The sequence below is a fragment of the Ovis canadensis genome, chromosome 4 (genome assembly GCF_042477335.2).
Source record: "Ovis canadensis isolate MfBH-ARS-UI-01 breed Bighorn chromosome 4, ARS-UI_OviCan_v2, whole genome shotgun sequence".
NCBI classification, from domain to species: domain Eukaryota; kingdom Metazoa; phylum Chordata; class Mammalia; order Artiodactyla; family Bovidae; genus Ovis; species Ovis canadensis.
Genome location: NC_091248.1, coordinates 128,316,794 through 128,338,520, shown reverse-complemented (window position 1 = coordinate 128,338,520; position 21,727 = coordinate 128,316,794). Strand labels below are relative to the sequence as shown.

General features: G+C 45.0%; 2 protein-coding genes across 3 annotated transcripts; both read right to left on the bottom strand.

The window, feature by feature from the left end:
- Window positions 1-5,636: 5,636 nt before the first annotated feature.
- On the bottom strand, window positions 5,637-10,743 carry GIMAP1 (GTPase, IMAP family member 1). Of its 2 annotated transcripts, none has more exons than XM_069588709.1 (3): window positions 10,026-10,743; window positions 7,577-7,625; window positions 5,637-6,635 (listed from the first exon to the last, which is right to left on the bottom strand). In XM_069588709.1, the coding sequence occupies exons 2-3, from the start codon at window positions 7,617-7,619 to the stop codon at window positions 5,770-5,772; spliced, it is 909 nt and encodes a 302-aa protein (XP_069444810.1). In that variant the 5' UTR covers window positions 7,620-7,625; window positions 10,026-10,743; the 3' UTR covers window positions 5,637-5,769. The 2 variants fall into 2 exon arrangements, with proteins under 2 accessions (XP_069444810.1, XP_069444809.1); XM_069588708.1 differs by lacking the exon at window positions 10,026-10,743 and adding an exon at window positions 8,795-9,157.
- Window positions 10,744-12,137: 1,394 nt separating this feature from the next.
- On the bottom strand, window positions 12,138-15,875 carry GIMAP2 (GTPase, IMAP family member 2). The gene is made up of 3 exons (XM_069588712.1): window positions 15,808-15,875; window positions 14,899-14,934; window positions 12,138-13,483 (listed from the first exon to the last, which is right to left on the bottom strand). Exons 2-3 carry the CDS (start codon window positions 14,924-14,926, stop codon window positions 12,489-12,491), a joined length of 1,023 nt encoding a protein of 340 aa, XP_069444813.1. The 5' UTR covers window positions 14,927-14,934; window positions 15,808-15,875; the 3' UTR covers window positions 12,138-12,488.
- Between the last annotated feature and the right edge of the window lie 5,852 nt (window positions 15,876-21,727).

Here is a 21,727-nt window from a genome sequence, read left to right as displayed (position 1 = left end):
GTTGGATCTCCTTGCAGTCCAAGAGACTCTCAAGAGTCTTCTCCAACATCACAGCTCAAAAGCATCAATTCTTCGGTGCTCAGCTTTTTCCACAGTCCAACTCTCGCATCCATACATGACCACGGTATTACATCTGTATGATTAATTTATATATATTTAAACTTTTTTTGGCTGTGCTATGTAGCATGTTAAATAAGCAGGGTGACAATATACAGCCTTGACCTACTCCTTTTCCTATTTGGAACTAGTCTGTTGTTCCATGTCCAGTTCTAACTGTTGCTTCCTGGCCTGCATACAGATTTCTCAAGAGGCAGGTCAGGTGGTCTGGTATTCCCATCTCTCTCAGAATTTTCCACAGTTTACTGTGATCCACACAGTCAAAGGCTTTGGCATAATCAATAAAGCAGAAATTGATGTTTTTCTGGAACTCTCTTGCTTTTTCCATGATCCAGCAGATGTTGGCAATTTGATCTCTGGTTCCTCTGCCTTTTCTAAAACCAGCTTGAACATCAGGGGGTTCACGGTTCATGTATTGCTGAAGCCTGGCTTGGAGAATTTTGAGCATTACTTTACTAGCATGTGAGATGAGTGCAATTGTGCGGTAGTTTGGGCATTCTTTGGCATTGCCTTTCTTTGGGATTGGAATGAAAACTGACCTTTTCCAGTCCTGTGGCCACTGCTGAGTTTTCCAAACTTGCTGGCATATTGAGTGCAGCACTTTCACAGCATCATCTTTCAGGATTTGAAACAGCTCAACTGGAATTCCATCACCTCCACTAGCTTTGTTCATAGTGATGCTTTCTAAGGCCCACTTGACTTCACATTCCAGGATGTCTGGCTCTAGATGAGTGATCACACCATCATGATTATCTGGGTCATGAAGATCCTTTTTGTACAGTTCTTCCATGTATTCTTGCCATCTCTTCTTAATATCTTCTGCTTCTGTTAGGTCCATACCATTTCTGTCCTTTATCGAGCCCATCTTTGGATGAAATATTCCCTTGGTATCTCTCATTTTCTTGAAGAGATCTCTAGTCTTTCCCATTCTATTGTTTTCCTCTATTTCTTTGCATTGATCGCTGAAGAAGGGTTTCTTATCTCTTCTTGCTATTCTTTGGAACTGTCTCAGAGTACATCATGAGAAACACTGGACTGGAAGAAACACAAGCTGGAATCAAGATTGCCAGGAGAAATATCAATAACCTCAGATACGCAGATGACACCACCCTTATGGCAGAAAGTGAAGAGGAACTAAAAAGCCTTTTGATGAAAGTAAAAGAGGAGAGTGAAAAAGTTGGCTTAAAGCTCAACATTCAGAAAACGAAGATCATGGCATCCGGTCCCATCACTCCATGGGAAATAGATGGAGAAACTGGAAACAGTGTCAGACTATTTTTTGAGGCTCCAAGATCACTGCAAATGGTGACTGCAGCCATGAAATTAAAAGATGCTTACTCCTTGGAAGAAAAGTTATGACCAACCTAGGTAGCATATTCGGAGAAGGCAATGGCACCCCACTCCAGTACTCTTGCCTGGAAAATACAGTGGACGGAGGAGCTTGGTGGGCTGCAGTCCATGGGGTCACTAAGAGTTGGACACGACTGAGCAACTTCACTTTCACTTTTCACTTTCATGCACTGGAGAAGGAAATGGCAACCCACTCCAGTGTTCTTGCCTGGAGAATCCCGGGATTGGGGGATGGGGGAGCCTGGTGGGCTGCCGTCTATGGGGTCACACAGAGTCGGACACGACTGAAGCGACTTAGCAGCAGCAGCAGCAGAAAGCATATTCAAAAGCAGAGACATTACTTTGCCGACTAAGGTCCGTCTAGTCAAGGCTATGGTTTTTCCAGTAGTAATGTTTGGATGTGAGAGTTGGACTGTGAAGAAGGCTGAGTGCCAAATAATTGATGCTTTTGAACTGTGGTGTTGGAGAAGACTCTTGAGAGTCCCTTGGACTGCAAGGAGATCAACCCTGGAATTTCTTTGGAAGGAATGATGCTAAAGCTGAAACTCCAGTACTTTGGCCACCTGATGCGAAGAGTTGACTCATTGGAAAAAACTCTGATGCTGGGAGGGATTGGGGGCAGGAGGAGAAGGGGAAGACTGAGGATGAGATGGCTGGATGACATCACTGACTCGATGGACACGAGTCTGAGTGAACTCTGGGAGTTGGTGATGGACAGGGAGGCCTGGCATGCTGCGATTCATGGGGTTGCAAAGAGTCGGACACGACTGAGTGACTGAACTGAACTGAACTGATGTAGCATGTGGGATCTTAGTTCCCAGACCAGGGATTGAACCCATGCCCCCTGCAGTGGAAACAGGGAGTCTTAACTTCTGAGGTGCCAGGGAAGTTCTTAAATTATTACACATAAAAAACTAAAAATTGTGTCTTCCATTTACTTATGAGTCTGTGCTATGCTGTGCTTAGTCGCTCAGTCTTGTCTGACACTGCAGCCCCATGGACTGTAGCCTGCCAGGCTCCTCTGTCCATGAGGATTCTCCAGGCAAGAATACTGGAGTGGGTTGCTGAGCCCTGGTCCAGGGGATCTTCCCAACCCAAGGATCGAACCCAGGTCTCCTGCATTGCAAGTGGATTCTTTACTGTCTGAGCCACCAGGGAAGTCCCACTTATGAGTCTGTATAGCTCTAAATCTAAGAATTAGAAATTAGCAATATTTTAGAGAATAAATACAACTTTGTACTTTGTAAATATATTTGATGACTAATCATACAGACCTTTTATTACCACTAGCACCCAACTCTGTGGAATAGAATAATGTGGAATAGTTATTATTACAAACACTAAATGTGGAGAATTCACGAGTGTGAAATTTATGTATTTCTGAGTATGAAATTTATTTATGAAGATTATTATTATGATATTTCCTCTACACTTTTCATTTCTGTATCATATTCTTGTGGAATTCAACCTCAAAGTGCTTTCTTTTGCATTACTTCATCATACATATTAAGATTAATTTTAATATAACATCTCAAGAAAAGATGAAGCCCCTTGGCCACAAAGTCTCTGAGCAAGTTCATAGGGATGAGTTTTAGAACATAAGCCCTCTGCACATCTCCTGCTCTTTCTACTGTACCCCACAGCAGTCCCACTAATACCCAAACAGGGCATTTTACCCACAATGTCAAGGTTTCTTCTGATCCTATACATTTCTAGATGCTACAGTTTGCATGAGAATTTGGTAGTCCTAATACTGACTCGATAGATGTGAATCTGAGTGAACTCTGGGAGTTGGTGATGGACACGGAGGCCTGGTGTGCTGTGATTCATGGGGTCACAAAGAGTTGGACACGACTGAGCGACTGAACTGAACTGAACTGAATACTCATATTTGAGGCTTCCCTGGTAGCTTAGATGGTAAAAAAAAATCTGCCTGCAATGCAGGATACTTGAAATCAATCCCTGGGTCAGGAAGATCCCCTAGAGAAGGGAATACAACCCACTCCAGTATTCTTGCCAGGAAATTTCATGGACAGAGGAGGCTGGCAGGCTGCAGTCCATCACGTCACAAATAATCGCATACAACTGAGCAACTAACACTCATATTTGTCTTAAAAATTGTATTTACATTTACAAACAAGACAAATAACAAGTAATGATAGAAATTGGAGGGTATAGATGCACATTCAGATGTGAGAAAACGAAAAACTGAAAGAACAGCAGGTTAAATTCAGCCCTGTGGTAAGCAGTCTTGGCCCACAGCGCGTGCTCATGCACACGTGGCCCTGGATGGGCAAGCTGCAGACGTGGCGATCCCCGCCACAGTGGCCTTTTCCTGGGCGTCTCAGGTTGTAGAAGGATTTTCTCTCTGGCTGACAGTCTCTGCATGGGCCCAGCAGGCAGCTAAAGAAGGAATTGATAATAAATTTTTTTTCCAGCTGAACTTCACTGAGTCTAAGTCACGGCCCTCAGGCTCCCCAACTGCAGGTAGCCTTAAGGCCAGAGTTCATCCCGAGTCTCCCTCTCCCTAGAGCTTTACTCTGAGGTGGCATTGAAGCGCATGAGCATAGACTCCTGCTCCACGGAACTGGGATGGCCCTAGGGTGCCTGCACACAACCTCACTCCTCCCACCCTCTATTATCCCTCTGGCCTGTTCCATGCCCTCCGCACATCACCCTCCCCGTTAGCACACTTGAGCCCTGATAGTCTTGGGGTATCTTCATCCTGCCGCATCCACACCTCCTAACTAGGGCGTGGCTGATAGAAAGGCTTCCCTTTGAAGTGTTGTTTCAGAAATAAGGAAATGATAACGATAACGATTGTTTACACAATGTAAGGACAGGGTTCAAGGACTTAGGTGGGTTGACCCACCCCATGTAAAAACCCATAGCGGTGCAGCCACACCTAACCTCGAGTTCTCTGTGCCTCTCTGCTGACGTACCTGCGGCTTCCTGTCTTCTCTGAGACAGGAACTTTATTATTATTTGCATAAAAATCCAGATAGAAAACTACATTGAAGACATTGCATGTTATTTTCCCCAAATCTTACTTCATTTGGGACAGACATGAACCATAATACATGCTAGAAAATTTGAAATTGTGTTATTTTCAGTATAGTCACATTTAACTTCTTGGTTCTAAGTCATTGTACTGGTAAATAAACTGATGTATGTGTGCATGCTCAGTCGTGTCCAACTCTTTGCAACCCCATGGACTGTAGCCCACCAGGCTCCTCTGGCCATGGGATTTTCCAGGCAACAATACTGGAGTGGGTTGCCATTACCTGCTCCAGGGGATCTTCCTGACCCAGGGATTGAATACACAGCTCGTGGGTCTCCTGCATTGCTAGGTGGATTCTTTTTGTGGCTTAGCTGGTAAAGAATCTGCCTGCTATGTGGGAGACCTGGGTTTGATCTCTGGGTTGAGAAGATCCCCTGGAGAAGGGAAAGGCTGCCCACTCCAATATTCTGGCCTGGAGAATTCCATGGACTGTATAGTCTCTGGGGTTGCAAAGAACTGGACAGGACTGAGTGACTTTCACTTGCAATGTCACCTGGAATTAAACATTTACATGTTTGACTGTGACTTCTCTTTCCTTGATGATAATAAAAATCTGCAAGAACACTGAAGGGAGGTAACTAGCTGTAAGAACTAGAAAATATCAAGAAGAGTCTGTGTAGGCTATGGTCTGAATGTTTGTGTCTGCCCCCTCCCCCCTCAACATTCACAGGCTGAAAACCTAGTCTGGAGAGGAGGGTATTAGGAGGTAGTGTCATTGGGAGGGTCTTAGGTCAGGAGGGTAGACTCCTCATGATTGGACTTAGTGTTTTGTTCTAATTGAGTGTGAGGGCACAGTCAGAAGTTGGCATTCTGCAATCTCAGAGAGGACTCTCCCCCAAACCTGACCACGATCATGGACTTCCAGCCTCCAGAACTGTGAGGAATAAATGTCTGTTGTTTTTAAGCCACCCAACTCTGTGTGTGTGTGTTTAAAATAGCAGTCCAAAGAGAGGAAGGCAGTGTCTAAACAAACAAACCAGCAAACTGACACACACAAGCTCAAAATAAAGAGTGGGATTCCTTGGCTAGGAATCCATTTTTTACCAAAAACTGCCAGTCATTTTATGATTTCTCGCAGATGACCAATACCTCAAAATAACTAAACACATTTTTAAGGATGTTTTAAAGTGGTACAACTTTATTTTAAAACTATGTGCTGGAGTAAGCATGATTCCTTGGAAATCCCCCTTCAGACCTAAGTGTCCAGGTCCTTTCTTGCCAGGTGACCTGCAAGACTAAGGTCACACCGTCACCGCCTCGGGCCGGCGCCTGCAGAGCAGGTACAGCAGGAACAGGGCACCCAGCAGGGCGGCCAGGCCCAGCTTACACCGGGTCCCCGGCCCCACCTTGGGCCACCGCCACAGCCCAGCCAGAGGCCAGCGCTCCGGCCACGACGGCGCACGGGCAGCCAGTAGCTCCGCCACCCTGCGCAGCCTCTCCTCGGGGCTCAGCCCGCCCAGGGTCTGCGCCAGGCGGTACACGTCGTTGGTGTAGGGGGCGCCGCCGTGGTCCCTCACCAGCTCCTCCACCAGCCTCATCAGCTCGCGGACCTGCGCCTCCCGCTCCCCGTCGGCCGCTTGGTTGTTGAAGGCGCAGCAGCGGCCCCCGCACTCGGCCACCAGCTCCCGGAGCGCGCGGTTGTCGGTGTCGCGCACGTACTGCTGCAGCGAGCCCCCCTCCAGGTCCTCCCTGCGGGTGAAGACCACGACGGCGCGCGCCGCGATGCCCGCCCCGAAGAGCGCCTTCACCCCGCGCCAGGCCCGCAGGTCCTGGGCGGTGAAGCGGCCGAGCTGGGTCACCAGGAGCACGGCGTGGGGCCCCGGGGCCGACAGCAGGTAGCAGCGGCCTCTCTCCTCGAAGCCCGGGTCTGCCTGGGCGACCTCGGGGCTGAAGAGGTCGGGGGTGTCGAGGACTTCCACGTCCCACGAGGCCCAGCGGCAGCTCCCCGTGGCGCAGGCGCTGGTCACCGCCGTGGCCGCGAGCCTGGAGAGGAAGTGCTTCCGCTGGAGGATGCTGTTGCCCGTGGCGCTCTTCCCGGTCCCCGACCTCCCGGCCAGGAGGAGGCGCAGCCTGCGCTCCTGCAGGGCGGACCTGAACTCCTGGAAACCTGTGGGCACCGGTGGTCTGTAAGCTTCGGGATCTGAGAGCAACATGTCCCGGTCCCCGGGTCTCCTGGACGCCTTGCGAGCAAAGAACAGAGCGCTTCCACGGTTGTGTTTGGGGCCAGACCTTTACTGAGTGACCTGGTGTGAGATTTGGGCACTCCAAGGGGTCTCTACCCGTCTTTTTCTCCCTTCTTTGGCGTCACACGTGCACCTGTAGGTGCTCCAGCAGCTGCTGAACATCTCTCTAGAGAATGCGCCTTTGTAATACAGGCCATTACTTCGTCTGATATGATCTGTCATCCAGGCTGTGCAGAGCTGGTCCCCAGTGACAATTTCTGTCTTATTTTCCCTGATACTGTCCCACTGGAGAAAAGGGTGGGACAGTGGGCCCAGCCGGGAGGGCTATCTGGAGTCCCAAAGCAGGGGCTTTGAGTCATAGACCTGTCCTCTACCAGCCTTGTAATCCTGGGAGCTGCTTAATCTAAGTGTTAAACCTCTTCTGCACAAACAGAATCAATATTGTAGTGCTGTCCTCATAGGCTCTTGGGAGGATAAGACCAGGCCATCTCTCTTCCCTCCCTCCTCCTCCTCTCTTCTCCTCTCTCTTAAAACTGCTGTCTAATAACCTCCATCCATGTTCCCTAACACTTTCTACCTGGTGAATCATGTTCTCTCTAATATACGATCTGATGCCCTCTACGTCGCCTTCTGTTTATTCATTTTACTTTGGGACCAGAGCTGCAGGTTAGTCAAAGAACTTAATATCTCACTGCAGGGCGGGGGTACAGATCCAGGTGAAGTGCCAGCCCCAGGCCTCTTGCTGCTTCACCCCAGCATCGAGTCACCTCTCGACTTCTCTCTGTTCAGTCTTGAATTAGCCCATTCCCCTACTACCTAGAGCTCACTCCTGGGGACAAACACTCATTGTGAGACGTGTTCTTACCATAGGCATTTTCTTCATCTCTTGGCATCTTCCGTCCTCCCATGATTACCTGAAAGAATCCCAGACACAATTTGTTCATTCACTCATTCATCAAATAGGTGTAACTGTCTACAATGTCAGGTCAAGTCCAAAATGCTGGTGACCCCACTGTGAGAAGGTCATAGTTCCTGCCCTCCTCTGAGCATCAGAGTTTAGGGAAGGAGTAGCCTGGTCTGGGTTGGGATGATGCTGTGAGAACACCTGGTGAGCTTGGCTTTGTCTTCTCAGGGCCTCCAATTGCAAAGAGCAAAGGGGAGATGATAACACTTAATCCCACCCATGCCAATGAGTGAACTTCAGATGTTAATTTCTCCAGGTGATTCTATGTCAGGTGGTGGTAGTGGTAAAGAATCTGCCTGCCAATGCAGGAGATGCAAAAGATGCGGGTTCGATCCCTAGGTCAAGAAGATCCCCTGGAGCAGGAAAAGGCAACCCATTCCAGTACTCTTGCCTGAAAAATTCCTGGACAGAGGAGGCTGGCAGTTTGCAGTCCAAAGGGTCAGAAAAAGTCGGACACGACTAAGAGACTGAGCACCTTTGTCAGTGATGTAAGCTGTCAGAAACAAGATTTTCCAGGAGTTTCAGCAGCAAGGGTGGTGATGGAGGGTGGGCTTCAGAAAACCCTGAGAACAAGAGTTTGCTCACTGACTAAGGAACTACCTTAGGGTCTCTGGCCTACGAAACAAGCAAGAAGAAAATTGGAAAACAGACGTATTTCCCAAACTCATCTGGAGAGTTTCTGCTCTTAGATAACTACATAGTTTGGCTTCTCCTTATGTATCTAAATATGGGGAAACTGGGATGCTCCCCTCTGGCTCTTTATGTTCTGGCCCTCAAGTCTGAGGTGTCTCAAAGTACAATGATTACACCCACTCAGACATCATTTAATACAATTAAACATTTTGTGGTCGTTTGCCTGATCACACAAGCTTCTGAACCTGAGCCCACAGTCTCTGCTCAGTCTACTTCTCCAGCCTCATTTCCAATGAGTCCCACCTCACCTGCCCCCTCTTCACCCCTGCCCCCAGTCAGCCACTCCAGACACAGATTTCAGCGCCCTTTCCCAACCTACCTCGGGCTTTCCCTCCCAGGACCCTTCATCCCACCCCACATTTCTGCCTGAAAGTCCTGTCTGTACTTCAACATCCATTTCAAATTCTACCTCCTCACGTCGCCCACCTGTTTTCTGCAGGTAACTGTATTCAACCCCATTTGGCGCCAACAGGGAAGGAAAAACGAAGGGAGAGGCTGGGTGAATAACCCCTCTCTGGCCAAAGGACTCGGCGGCCAAGTTTGTCCAGAACTCAAGCTGAAGCTGTTTGTGTTTCTGCAGTCGCTCTCCTGCTGCCCCACGCAAAGCTTTCAGTAAAGTTTACCCCAGGACAAATCACATGATATGATTAGTTATTTTGTGTCTAAGCATCAACAAACTCCCATAATTGACATCAGAGCAGAAATGAAGAAAGAGCCACAAGATTCAAACCCTAGAAGAAGAGTAGCTAAAGCAAGAGGTCCTCGCCAAAGATGGAAATGAGAAAGTGTGCTACAGGGAATCCACAGAACTCTCGAGTAGGTCACTGGGATTTCCAGATAGTTTGAAATGTGGGTTAAAACCATTTAAAATAAATTTTAAGAAGGCGATACGCTCTTCCTGAACTCTGGGGTGATAAATAGCTCTTTTCTTTATTGTAAAGCATGTTGAATTCCTATATTCTGAACACTCTGAAAATTCAAAGTTCACGTAACTCAGTGCCTCTCAAATATATTGTTTTTCAGAACTACTGGAATGTTCTTTAAAAATGTCGATTCTGGGGGGACCATGCTCAGAAATTCTGATTTATGAATCCAGTGTATCTGATATCATCAGTCCACACATCAGAGTTTGGAAATGAGTCGTTTATTCAGACCCGTTCATTGTACAGATGAGGAAACTGAGGTGTTCCTACAGCAGGGGTGGGAGAGACTTGAATTAGGGAGCCAGCGTGTCAGGGGTCATGAGGATGAGGGGTTGAAGACCCGGTTCCTAACCTCTTTAGTCTCTTGAGGGTCCCTTATTGTGGACAGAGGGGAGAAGGGGAATCTGGGGCGTGGTTGAATTCTGATGGTTTCCTGACTCAGCACACTGTAACTTGCTCTGAAGTTAGATGGCTTTGGGGCCACAAGAGAGATATTTTGCCTGTGCTGAATGTTCAATCTGAGCAATGTTGAATGCCTTTTAAAATGCATTTTACTCCTAGACATGAGTACAGACTTTTCTTACTGTATGGGGGAAATGTGGAAGGAGACAGACATGTGTGCCCTCCAGACTGGGGACCATGCTCATAAACCTTTTTTGGACTTCCTCTATTGAAACTTGGGACATCTTTACAAATCCGGACACCCCATCTTACTGGGGCCGGCTGTTACTCACCTGAAAGGTGCCTGGTGGAGCCTGGGTGCTCAGACAGTAAATGCTCTCAGAACCATGTTCCTTCTGGTTGGTTGTAGCTCCTGCTCCCTGCGGGGCTCGCCTTTCCCGGTGACAGGCTCTCACTGGTGATCCAAGAAGGCCCTGATCTCTGCTTTCCCTTCAGTTTTGAGTGTGGCAGGCTGTTTCCTTCCACTCTGCACAGAGGAAGTCTTTGAGACTCACAGCTCCTGTGAGCCCAGAGGAAGGGTTAGGTGGTGGTGATGATTTAAAGAGACAGGAACATTCATTGTAGGCTCAAAGCATTTATCTCACAAAACCTCTCTCCTGTTGTGACTAATCTGTGTTCTCTAGCAGGGCCCTCCCCCACCCCCATACCAAATATCTTCTTGTAGGACCCCAAGGCCTGAGTCTCTTTTTAGAACTGCTTAGTGATCTAATCTTCAGTTACTTTTTACCATGTAAGCATTTCCCCCATATAAAAAAAGTCCAGGGTGATTCCTGCTCCAGAACAAACACGTGATAGCTTTTCTCAACAGCTGTCCATTGACTGGACATCCCTATGGCCGGTGCCCCTCTAGGGTCCAGTCTGTCAGAAAAATCCAGAAGTAGAGTTTTATCTGAGAAAGGATGTCTTCTCAGCTGTGGAAGGACTTGAAGCTAGCCGATGTATTGAGGATGAGGATGAACTGCTGTTGCTGTTTAGTCACTCAGTCATGTCAAACTCTTTGTGGACTTAAACCCATGGACTTAGCCTGCCTGGCTCCTCTGACCATGGGATTCTCTAGGAAAGAATATTGGAGTGGGTGCCATTTCCTCCTCCAGGGGATCTTCCCAACCCAGGGATCGAGCCTGTGTCTTCTGCATTGGCAGGTGGATTCTTTACTGCCGAGCCACCATGCGTTTACACTATTCCTAAGCTAGCATTATGTAGAGCTTAGTCTGGTCATCTGTGCTGGTAGCACCGATTCTAGTTATTCTGCCTTCTCTCGTGAGGGTCATGAGAGTGAGGTCAGTAAAAGACCCAGTGGTGTGGTGAACAGGTACCAAAGGACTGGCCCTAGACCTGGTCAGCTCACAATCCAACTCAAGCCTTTTAGAGTTGACTGTCGCTGGATGTGGGAAGGACGACTGTCCTGAGCCCTAACCTACTGGCTGGGACCTGCTATTTCATCTTTCTTTCCAGCCCATTTTTTCAGGTAGGAAAGAGACCCAAGGTCAACTGTTTTCTGTTCTTTTTTTCCCCAGGTACAGTGTCTCTTGAATGACTGACACCTCCATTTTTTCCATTCAGCATTATTGAAGCCCAGGGTCTCTCATTCTCCCACTAGACTAGTGGGGCCAGGACTGGTGTGAAGAAAGTTTGGTGTCCAGGGCACAGAGTTGAAGGAGACACACTGCCAAGGTTTCTCAAGTGCCAATCCTGCAGGTGAATGACCCCGCAGTGAGTATTTCCTTAAGACTGAGGAGAATATGGCTCCTCACTGGCTTCACCCGAGTCCGAACCACAGACGAGTCTTGACTAAGTCTTTGCTACACAATGTATACCTTTCATGAAGATGCTGCCAGTGTTTCTTCGATAACTCCTTGCCTTTCCGTGTTCTCATGCACGCGTGTGGCGTCTTCCCTCACCACCTGTGACTTTGCCTGAGGCTTTACCTGGCTGCGAGAGGGTGCTTTTAGCTCTACATCCTTCTTACTTTTTCCCACCTCTCTTTTATGTGTATTGTTTGCTGCTTCCTTGGAGTTTTCCTAATTATCTAGTGAGCTCATCAGTCATAAAGACTGTGTTTATTTTAATAAATCCTAGTTGCATTTAACAGGAAGATGTTAAATGTAAAATACTGGAAAATGCAAAAGGTCCACTCTTGTCTGAAACATAAGCCTCTAGTATGTTTCAATGCTGACTGGGATTGGACACAAGGGATAAAGTCTAGTTGAGCTTCTTTTGATGCACATAAAACAGACTATTGATGTGTGTGTCTGTGTGTGATTGTTGAGCGTGAGCTGGTTGTGTCAGAGAAATAAGCCATATGTCCATTTACCATCTTCAGAGGATAAAACCATAGCATGGAGTTAAAGACATGTGATCTCAGGAACTTTACAGCTCACTTGTTAATTTACTATACCTTGTAGAAATTTTATTGCCATTTTTGTTATATTCAGAAGCAGTAGTGATAGTATAAAGAAGAAATGGAGTTTTCAGGAGCATAAAACTGACTTTAGATAGAGACTTGCAAATGAGAGGAATTTTATGTTTATAACTTTCAGAAGGTTTTGGTATTATATTTCAAAACAAACAGGAAATTTTAAAATCATTTGATTCATTAACAAATAGGATGAGGTTGAGATCTAAACAGTTCACAGAATCTCAAACATTTTGCGATATCAGACACTGACTATCTGGGGTGGGCAACTGTAACTTACCCAGGATATGACAGCGAATGAAGAGGCACTGATTGGCAACTATGACACAGGAGTCTTGCATTCCAGTCTACCGGTGTTTCTAAAAATCATCACTAATTTTTTGGGTACGACTAGCAGTAAACTACAGAATAAACTGCACATACTAAAGGGTAAGCGGCAAAAGAAATCACACGTCCTGTGCAATACACAAAATAACTGAATGAGCAATGCGGCAGACACCTGAGCACACCATACAATACACAGCACAGCTTGGATTAGGGCTTTTCTCAGGCAGTTTGCTTTGGCCACGATTGTACCACGTCTCTGAATTTCCATGTATTTTACAAAGCTCCTTTTGACATCTTGCAATCTTTCCTCTGACTGTACAGGCCCACAGTCTGACTGTGTTAGAAGGCTGTACAGCCTGTTAGTGTAGAGGTCACCCCTTTCCACTGTCCCCAGGCTCTCAGTCAAGTCCATGAGCTCCTTCACTTGGTCATCCCGGATGCTCCCTGTAGCACGGTTGTCAAAGGCACACACTCGCCCCCCACACGCTGCCACCAGCTCGCTTAGGGCTCTGTTGTCTGAGCCTTGGATATAATCCCTCAGGGAGCCTCCCTCGAGGTCTTCCTTGCGGGTGGAGACAATAACTGGGTGCTTCATGGCACCCTCTCCGAAGATCTCCTTCACCCCCTGAACAGCCTGCTGGTCCTCCGTGGTGAATCGGCCCAGTTGTGTCACCAGGAGCAGCACGTGGGGGCCTGGGGCAGAGAGCAGGTAGCACCTCTGCACCTCTTGGTACAGGGAGTCAGAGAGGTGCTTGCCGCAAAACATATCTGGTGTGTCAATAACCACCACCTCTCTGCCTCCCCAGCTGCCCCGACTCTCACTGCAAGTCTGCGTCAAGGACTGGGCACTCAGCCTGGACTCAAATGCTGGCTTCTGGAGGATGCTGTTCCCTGTGGCACTTTTGCCAGTTCCTGTTTTGCCCACCAGAATGATTCTCAGCTCTGATCCTCTGGCACAGTGAGCTGGGTGACTCTTTGTATGAGGTCCTGCTAAGAGCAAGTTTACTTAGAAGAAAAAGACAAATACCACATGATATCGCTCATATGTGGAGTCTCCCCCCCAAAAAAAAGGATACAGATGAATTCACTTACAAAAAACAGCTATAGGGGCTTCCCTGATGGCCCAATGTAGAGGACGCAGGTTCAATCCCTGGTCGGGGAACTAAGATCCCACATGCTGCAGGGCAACTAAGCCCATGCGCTGCAAGAAAAGGCTGTGTGCTGCACCTAATGAACCCCGCACAATACATCAAAGAGTCCCAAGTGCCGCAACGAACCCGATGCAGCATAAATAAATCACAGAAACCAGACGTGGACTCACAGACATGGAGCACAAACTTCTGGCTACTAAAAGGGAAAGGGGCAGGGGAGGGATAAATTATGAGTTTGGGATTAAAATGTACACATTACTATATATAAAATAACAAACAAGGACTACTGTAGAACACAGGGAGCTGTACTAAATATTTTGTAATAACCTGTAATGTAACAGTGTCTAAAGAGAATATATTTGTGTTTGTGTGTATACCTAAATCACTTTGTTGCATGCCTGAAACTAACACAGCATTGTAAATCAACTATATTTCAATTAAAAAAAAAGGAAAAAAGAGCAAACTTATTTTGTTATTACCATACTGTCATGCCAATGGAATATTTTTAATGATAAGGAAATATCTGGGAGAAGATACTCTCATAATAAATATATTGTATTTATAAAGTAGAAGCTGAGTCTATGATCAAACAAGATAATGATTTTAAAGCATCTAGCTTTCTCTAGGTCTGCAGGGCATTGTCATATTGGATCCAAGAAAACTGGGGGATGAGATAGAATTAGAAATGTATCTTGTCATTCAGTTTGTCTATATCACTCGGTTCTGGCCCCCTAAAAGGCAAATTTTCTGAAGATCAGAAATGTGTAGCCAAGATGGTGGTTCCATCTCCAGGTGGGTAAGTAACCTGCCTGTTCCAGGGCCAGAGATGGGTCCTCTGACCTTGGCTGGGCAGAGATGTGGTCACGATCACCAGTGAAATGATTGGACCAGGGAAATTGAAATGAACAGTGCAAAGTTATTCCCTCCGATGAAGAAACAGTTGCTGGCTCATATTGTGATTCTAGAGGAGAGCATGATTTTTATACAGACTAGGCACAGAATAGGGCTTCCTTGAGAGCTCGGTTGGTAAAGAATCCGCCTGCAATGTGGGAGCCCTGGGTTCGATCCCCGGGTTGGGAAGATCCCCTGGAGAAGGGAAAGGCTACCCACTCCAGTATTCTGGCCTGGAGAATTCTATGGACCATGAAATCCATGGGGTCACAAAGAGTTGGACACGATTGAGTGACTTTCCCTTTCACTTCAGGCACAGAGTAGGGTAGAAATGCCACGCACAGGAGGTCACTTACTCACCAGAGGGACTGCCTTCATTTTGGCCCATGGCTGTTCCTGAGAGACAGAGAGACCAGAGGTCAATTAAAAAATGGTCATTTTTGAGTTATGATGCACGAAAGAACCTTATATTTCTTGAGCATGTTCACAACCATGCCTCAGTTGTCTGCACAAAGCTGAGGAGGTGGGTGGAAAGAATTACGATTGCTGGTTTTCAGAGAAATGTAGTCACTTGCTCAGAGTTCACTCAGTGAGTCAGAAGATTGGGTTCGTTTGTGGCCCTACTTGCTGCGTCTTACCCCCACGCCCACCTCTCCTCTAGGGTCCCTTCTCCGTGGGGGACTCCCCCCCCCCTTGCTTTCCGTGGCCTTCTTTTGTTTCCTTTCCAGGTCTGCCATGGTTGTCCGAGGCTGAGTCCTCTTTCCTTCCTTCCTCCCCACCTGCTCCCATCCTTAGTTCTCCACTTGCCGCCAAACCCCTGCCCTCGCACGGAGTCCTTTCTGAGAGACTCAGTGAATTAAAAACGCGACTCGGGAAAGTGCACTCTTCTTCAAACCAGAAATGTGCTTTATTTGATCTGTTAGTTACTTGAATTTTCCTCTTTCCACAAGAAGCCTTGCCATTTAGTTCCCTTTCCTATGCAGAGGGAAGTATCTTAAAAACTGACAACCTGTACCCAGCGACATGGCACAGAAAACTCGTGTCAATGAGCAAGTCCTTCCCAGTCAGCCCCTTTGTGTAATGTTCTCTTTGCCACTATTGGGTAAACCAAATCCCAAGAAGATTACAGGTCCTGCAAACTGGCCTCACTTTAGCATCACTCTGTTTCCCTGAAAACAGGGCAAATTTGTTTAGACTTTTTTTTCTTTTTCAAGCATAGCCTGAAAACTAGGAATGAACGGCACAGAACTCTCACGAGTGTGGGCTTACCTGAGTTATCGTTGAAAGAAACAGATGCCTCCTTGTTCAAATCTGTGGCTTGACAGTTCAGCTTCGAGAGAGAGAGACAGAGAGAGAGAGAGAGAGAGAGAGAGAGAGAGAGAGAGAGAGAGAGAGAGAGAAAAGCTGAAAATCTAGTCTGCTTCTTCCTCTCTTGAATCTCCAGTGAGCTTCTGTGCTGCAACAGAGCCCCTGCACCATGACTGTCTGAAATTCTCTTTTTAAAAATAAACAGTTAAAATGGCAAAATTTAATGAGTCATTTGTTGTCGTTTGTTGTCCTTGCCTCAGTTGAAAAAACAAACAACATTTGAATTGTTTAAAGTGGAATAGAGACTACTATCAGCAGTTGTATGCCAATAAAATGGACAACGTGGAAGAAATGGACAAATTCTTAGAAAAGTACAATTTTCCAAAACTGAACCAGGAAGAAATAGAAAATCTTAACAGACCCATCACAAGCACGGAAATTGATACTGTAATCAGAAATCTTCCAGCAAACAAAAGCCCAGGTCCAGATGGCTTCACAGCTGAATTCTACCAAAAATTTCGAGAAGAGCTAACACCTATCCTCCTCAAACTCTTCCAGAAAATTGCAGAGGAAGGTAAACTTCCAAACTCATTCTATGAGGCCACCATCACCCTAATACCAAAACCTGACAAAGATGTCACAAAGAAAGAAAACTACAGGCCAATATCTCTGATGAACATAGATGCAAAAATCCTCAACAAAATTCTAGCAATCAGAATCCAACAACACATTAAAAAGATCATACACCATGACCAAGTGGGCTTTATCCCAGGGATGCAAGGATTCTTCAATATCCGCAAATCAATCAATGTAATTCACCACATTAACAAATTGAAAAATAAAAACCATATGATTATCTCAATAGATGCAGAGAAGGCCTTTGACAAAATTCAACATCCATTTATGATAAAAACTCTCCAGAAAGCAGGAATAGAAGGAACATACCTCAACATAATAAAAGCTATCTATGACAAACCCACAGCAAACATTATCCTCAATGGTGAAAAATTGAAAGCATTTCCCCTAAAGTCAGGAACAAGACAAGGGTGTCCACTTTCACCGCTACTATTCAACATAGTTCTGGAAGTTTTGTCCACAGCAATCAGAGCAGAAAAAGAAATGAAAGGAATCCAAATTGGAAAAGAAGAAGTAAAACTCTCACTGTTTGCAGATGACATGATCCTCTACATGGAAAACCCTAAAGACTCCACCAGAAAATTACTAGAGCTAATCAATGAATATAGTAAAGTTGCAGGATATAAAATCAACACACAGAAATCCCTTGCATTCCTATACACGAATAGTGAGAAAGTAGAAAAAGAAATTAAGGAAACAATTCCATTCACCATTGCAACGAAAAGAATAAAATACTTAGGAATATATCTACCTAAAGAAACTAAAGACCTATATATAGAAAACTATAAAACACTGATGAAAGAAATCAAAGAGGACACTAATAGATGGAGAAATATACCATGTTCATGGATTGGAAGAATCAATATAGTGAAAATGAGTATACTACCCAAAGCAATTTACAAATTCAATGCAATCCCTATCAAGCTACCAGCCACATTTTTCACAGAACTAGAACAAATAATTTCAAGATTTGTATGGAAATACAAAAAACCTCGAATAGCCAAAGCAATCTTGAGAAAGAAGAATGGAACTGGAGGAATCAACTTGCCTGACTTCAGGCTCTACTACAAAGCCACAGTCATCAAGACAGTATGGTACTGGCACAAAGACAGACATATAGATCAATGGAACAAAATAGAAAGCCCAGAGATAAATCCACACACATATGGACACCTTATCTTTGACAAAGGAGGCAAGAATATACAATGGAGTAAAGACAATCTCTTTAACAAGTGGTGCTGGGAAAACTGGTCAACCACTTGTAAAAGAATGAAACTAGATCACTTTCTAACACCGCACACAAAAATAAACTCAAAATGGATTAAAGATCTAAATGTAAGATCAGAAACTATAAAACTCCTAGAGGAGAACATAGGCAAAACACTCTCAGACATAAATCACAGCAGGATCCTCTATGATCCACCTCCCAGAATGCTGGAAATAAAAGCAAAAATAAACAAATGGGATCTAATTAAAATTAAAAGCTTCTGCACAACAAAGGAAAATATAAGCAAGGTGAAAAGACAGCCTTCTGAATGGGAGAAAATAATAGCAAATGAAGCAACTGACAAACAACTAATCTCAAAAATATACAAGCAACTTCTGCAGCTCAATTCCAGAAAAATAAACGACCCAATCAAAAAATGGGCCAAAGAACTAAATAGACATTTCTCCAAAGAAGACATACGGATGGCTAACAAACACATGAAAAGATGCTCAACATCACTCATTATTAGAGAAATGCAAATCAAAACCACAATGAGGTACCACTTCACACCAGTCAGAATGGCTGCGATCCAAAAATCTGCAAGCAATAAATGCTGGAGAGGGTGTGGAGAAAAGGGAACCCTCCTACACTGTTGGTGGGAATGCAAACTAGTACAGCCACTATGGAGAACAGTGTGGAGATTCCTTAAAAAATTGCAAATAGAACTACCTTATGACCCAGCAATCCCACTTCTGGGCATACACACCGAGGAAACCAGAATTGAAAGAGACACATGTACCCCAATGTTCATCGCAGCACTGTTTATAATAGCCAGGACATGGAAACAACCTAGATGTCCATCAGCAGATGAATGGATAAGAAAGCTGTGGTACATATACACAATGGAGTATTACTCAGCAGTTAAAAAGAATTCATTTGAATCAGTTCTGATGAGATGGATGAAACTGGAGCCGATTATACAGAGTGAAGTAAGCCAGAAAGAAAAACACCAATACAGTATACTAACACATATATATGGAATTTAGGAAGATAGCAATGACGACCCTGTATGCAAGACAGGGAAAGAGACACAGATGTGTATAACGGACTTTTGGACTCAGAGGGAGAGGGAGAGGGTGGGATGATTTGGGAGAATGACATTCTAACATGTATACTATCATGTGAATTGAATTGCCAGTCTATGTCTGACGCAGGATGCAGCATGCTTGGGGCTGGTGCATGGGGATGACCCAGAAAGATGTTATGGGGAGGGAGGTGGGAGGGGGGTTCATGTTTGGGAATGCATGTAAGAATTAAAGATTTTAAAATTTAAAAAATAAAAAACTAAAATTAAAAAAAAATAAAAAAAAAATAAAAAAAAAATAAAGTGGAATAAAAAGGAGGCTGACAATGCTGGGAGATTTGATTCCTTCCCCTATCCCAAGGCTGTGTCCCTACATTTACAAGTTTGCCTGAATGCAACCCTCCAAGGCCTCCCTGGAGAAATAACCTTATCCACACTTAGCAGTGACTGTTCTAAAGGCAAGTGCCACTGCAGGGGCAGAAAGTATGCGCGTGGGGGCAAGGACAGGGCACTGTGCAAAGGGAGAGTACAGAAAGGAGAAATGAGAGAGGGAGATGCCTGTCTGAATGCATTTGGAAATGACTCATTCATGGTTTCTTTGCTTTTCCTTTGCTCAGCTACACAGTTCAGGGCAGCCTCCCTGGGGGAGCAGTGATCCGGGCAGTGTCTACAATGATCTAGGCAATGTCTACAATAATGCTCTGAGTGTCTACAGTCAGGGGGAATGACCCAAAGGGTTAAATTTGATATCACTCAAATGTTTTTATCTTTATTTCTGTGACATTCAGCTCAGTAGGGACAGAGGAAATGTGGGACTTCTTAGGCAGCCTTTAAACATCCCAGATCAGTAGTGATGCACTTCGCTTTCCCTACCAGCTGTTGATGAGAAACGATTCCCAGGCCTGGACCTCATCATACGAGAGGCTGGAAAACACAGTGCAGCCGGGACCCAGGGGGACACCACTGTCCTTGTCACACACTATTATCACTGTTTTGAGTTCTTCCACATCCTTTACTTTGTAGTCTTCTACTTAATAACAGTAATCTCTTCCTAAAAACAAAACATTCTGTGTCAAAACACTAACAGGGACCTATTTCCAATTGTTTTATATGAAAACAAATATAATGCAATGTCGAATTCAAAGCCCACTGATTTTTTAAATCATATGTAAAATTCAGTAAAGCACCTCTATAAAACTTTCCATAGAATAAAAAAGCATAAAATATTGCTATTTTGAATACCCAAAATGTTTTTGATTTATGAAAGAAAGGTATTGGATAACGTAAGTATCCTGACAAATAACTCAATTAAAAATGGGCAAAGGACCTGAATAGATATTGTTTCAAAGAAGACATTCTAATGGCCAACAGGTACTTGAACACATGCTCAGCATCACTATTTATCAGGGGAATGTAAATCAAAAGCATCCTGAGATTGCATCTCACACCCGTTAGGATGGCTATTATTACAAAGACAGGAGAGGAGTGTTGGTGAGGATGTGGCGAATTCATGTGTTGGTAACATGTATCACTCAATATGAATGTGGTCAAATTATTTTTCCATTGTTAAAGAACTATGTCTTTTTAATTGATATCTTCTCATATATTTGTTTTTTGTGCTGTGCATGCTTGGTAGCTCAGTCATATCTGGCTCTTTGTGACTCCATGGACAGTAGCCCACTAGGCTTCTCTGTCCATGGGATTTTCCAGGCGAGGATACTGGAGTGGGTTGCCATTTCCTCCTCCAGGGATTCTTCCTGACCCAGGGATCACACCCTCATCTCCTACATCTCCTGCATTGGCATGTGAATTCTTTATGACTGAGCCACGTGAGAAGCTCAGAATATATTTGTTACTCATGGTTAAATTCTGTTAATCCTTTTGATATTGATTTGGAGAAGTTCTTTATGCAGTCAAAATGATCATTTTACATCCTCTTCTTGGATTAAAAAAAATCTAATTTCATTTGCTGTTAGTTTATTGTGGCTAGTATCTAGAAGAACCCACAGTTTGTTGTGATCCACAGAGATGACAGAGGATGAGGTGGTTGAATGGCATCACTGACTCAATGGACATGACTTTGAGCAAACTCAGGGAGATGGTGAAGGACAGGGGAGTCTGGCGTGCTGCAGTTCATGGGGTGGCAAATAGTCAGACACAACTTAGTGACTCAACAACAACAACAAAATCTAGAAGAATGTTCAATAATCACAATATAGTAGGCCTCCTTAACTTGTTTCTAACTTTTGTGGCAATAGCTCAATGCTTCCAGTTAAGTAAAGTACAAGCTTTGAGATTGAGATGGAAATTATTATTGTAAAAATGTAACCAATTATTTAGTTCAGTCTCTCAGTCACGTCTGACTTTTGCAACCCCATGGGCTGCAGCACGCCAGGCTTTCCTGTCCATCACCACCTCCTGGAGCTTACTTAAGCTCATGTCCATTGAGTTGGTGATGCCATCCAACCATCTCATCCTCTTTTGTCCCCTTCTCCTCCTGCACTCAATCTTTGCCAGCATCAAGGTCTTTTCCAATGAGTCAGTTCTTTGCATCAGGTGGCCAAAGCATTGGAGCATCAGCTTCAGCATCAGTCCTTCCAATGATTATTCAGGACTAATTTCCTTTAGGATGGACTGGTTGGATGTTGCAGTCCAAGGGACTCTTAAAAGTCTTCTCCAACACCACAGCTCAAAAGCATCAATTCTTGGGTGCTCAGCTTTTTTTTTATAGTCCAACTCTCACATCCATTGGAGAAGGCAATGGCAACCCAATCCAGTACTCTTGCCTGGAAAATCCCGTGGATGGAGGAGCCTGGTAGGCTGCAGTCCATGGGGTCACAAAGAGTTGGACACTTACTGAGTGACTTTGCTTTCACTTTTCACTTTCATACATTGGAGAGGGAAATGGCAACCCACTCCAGTGTTCTTGCCTGGAGAATCCCAGGGACGGTGGA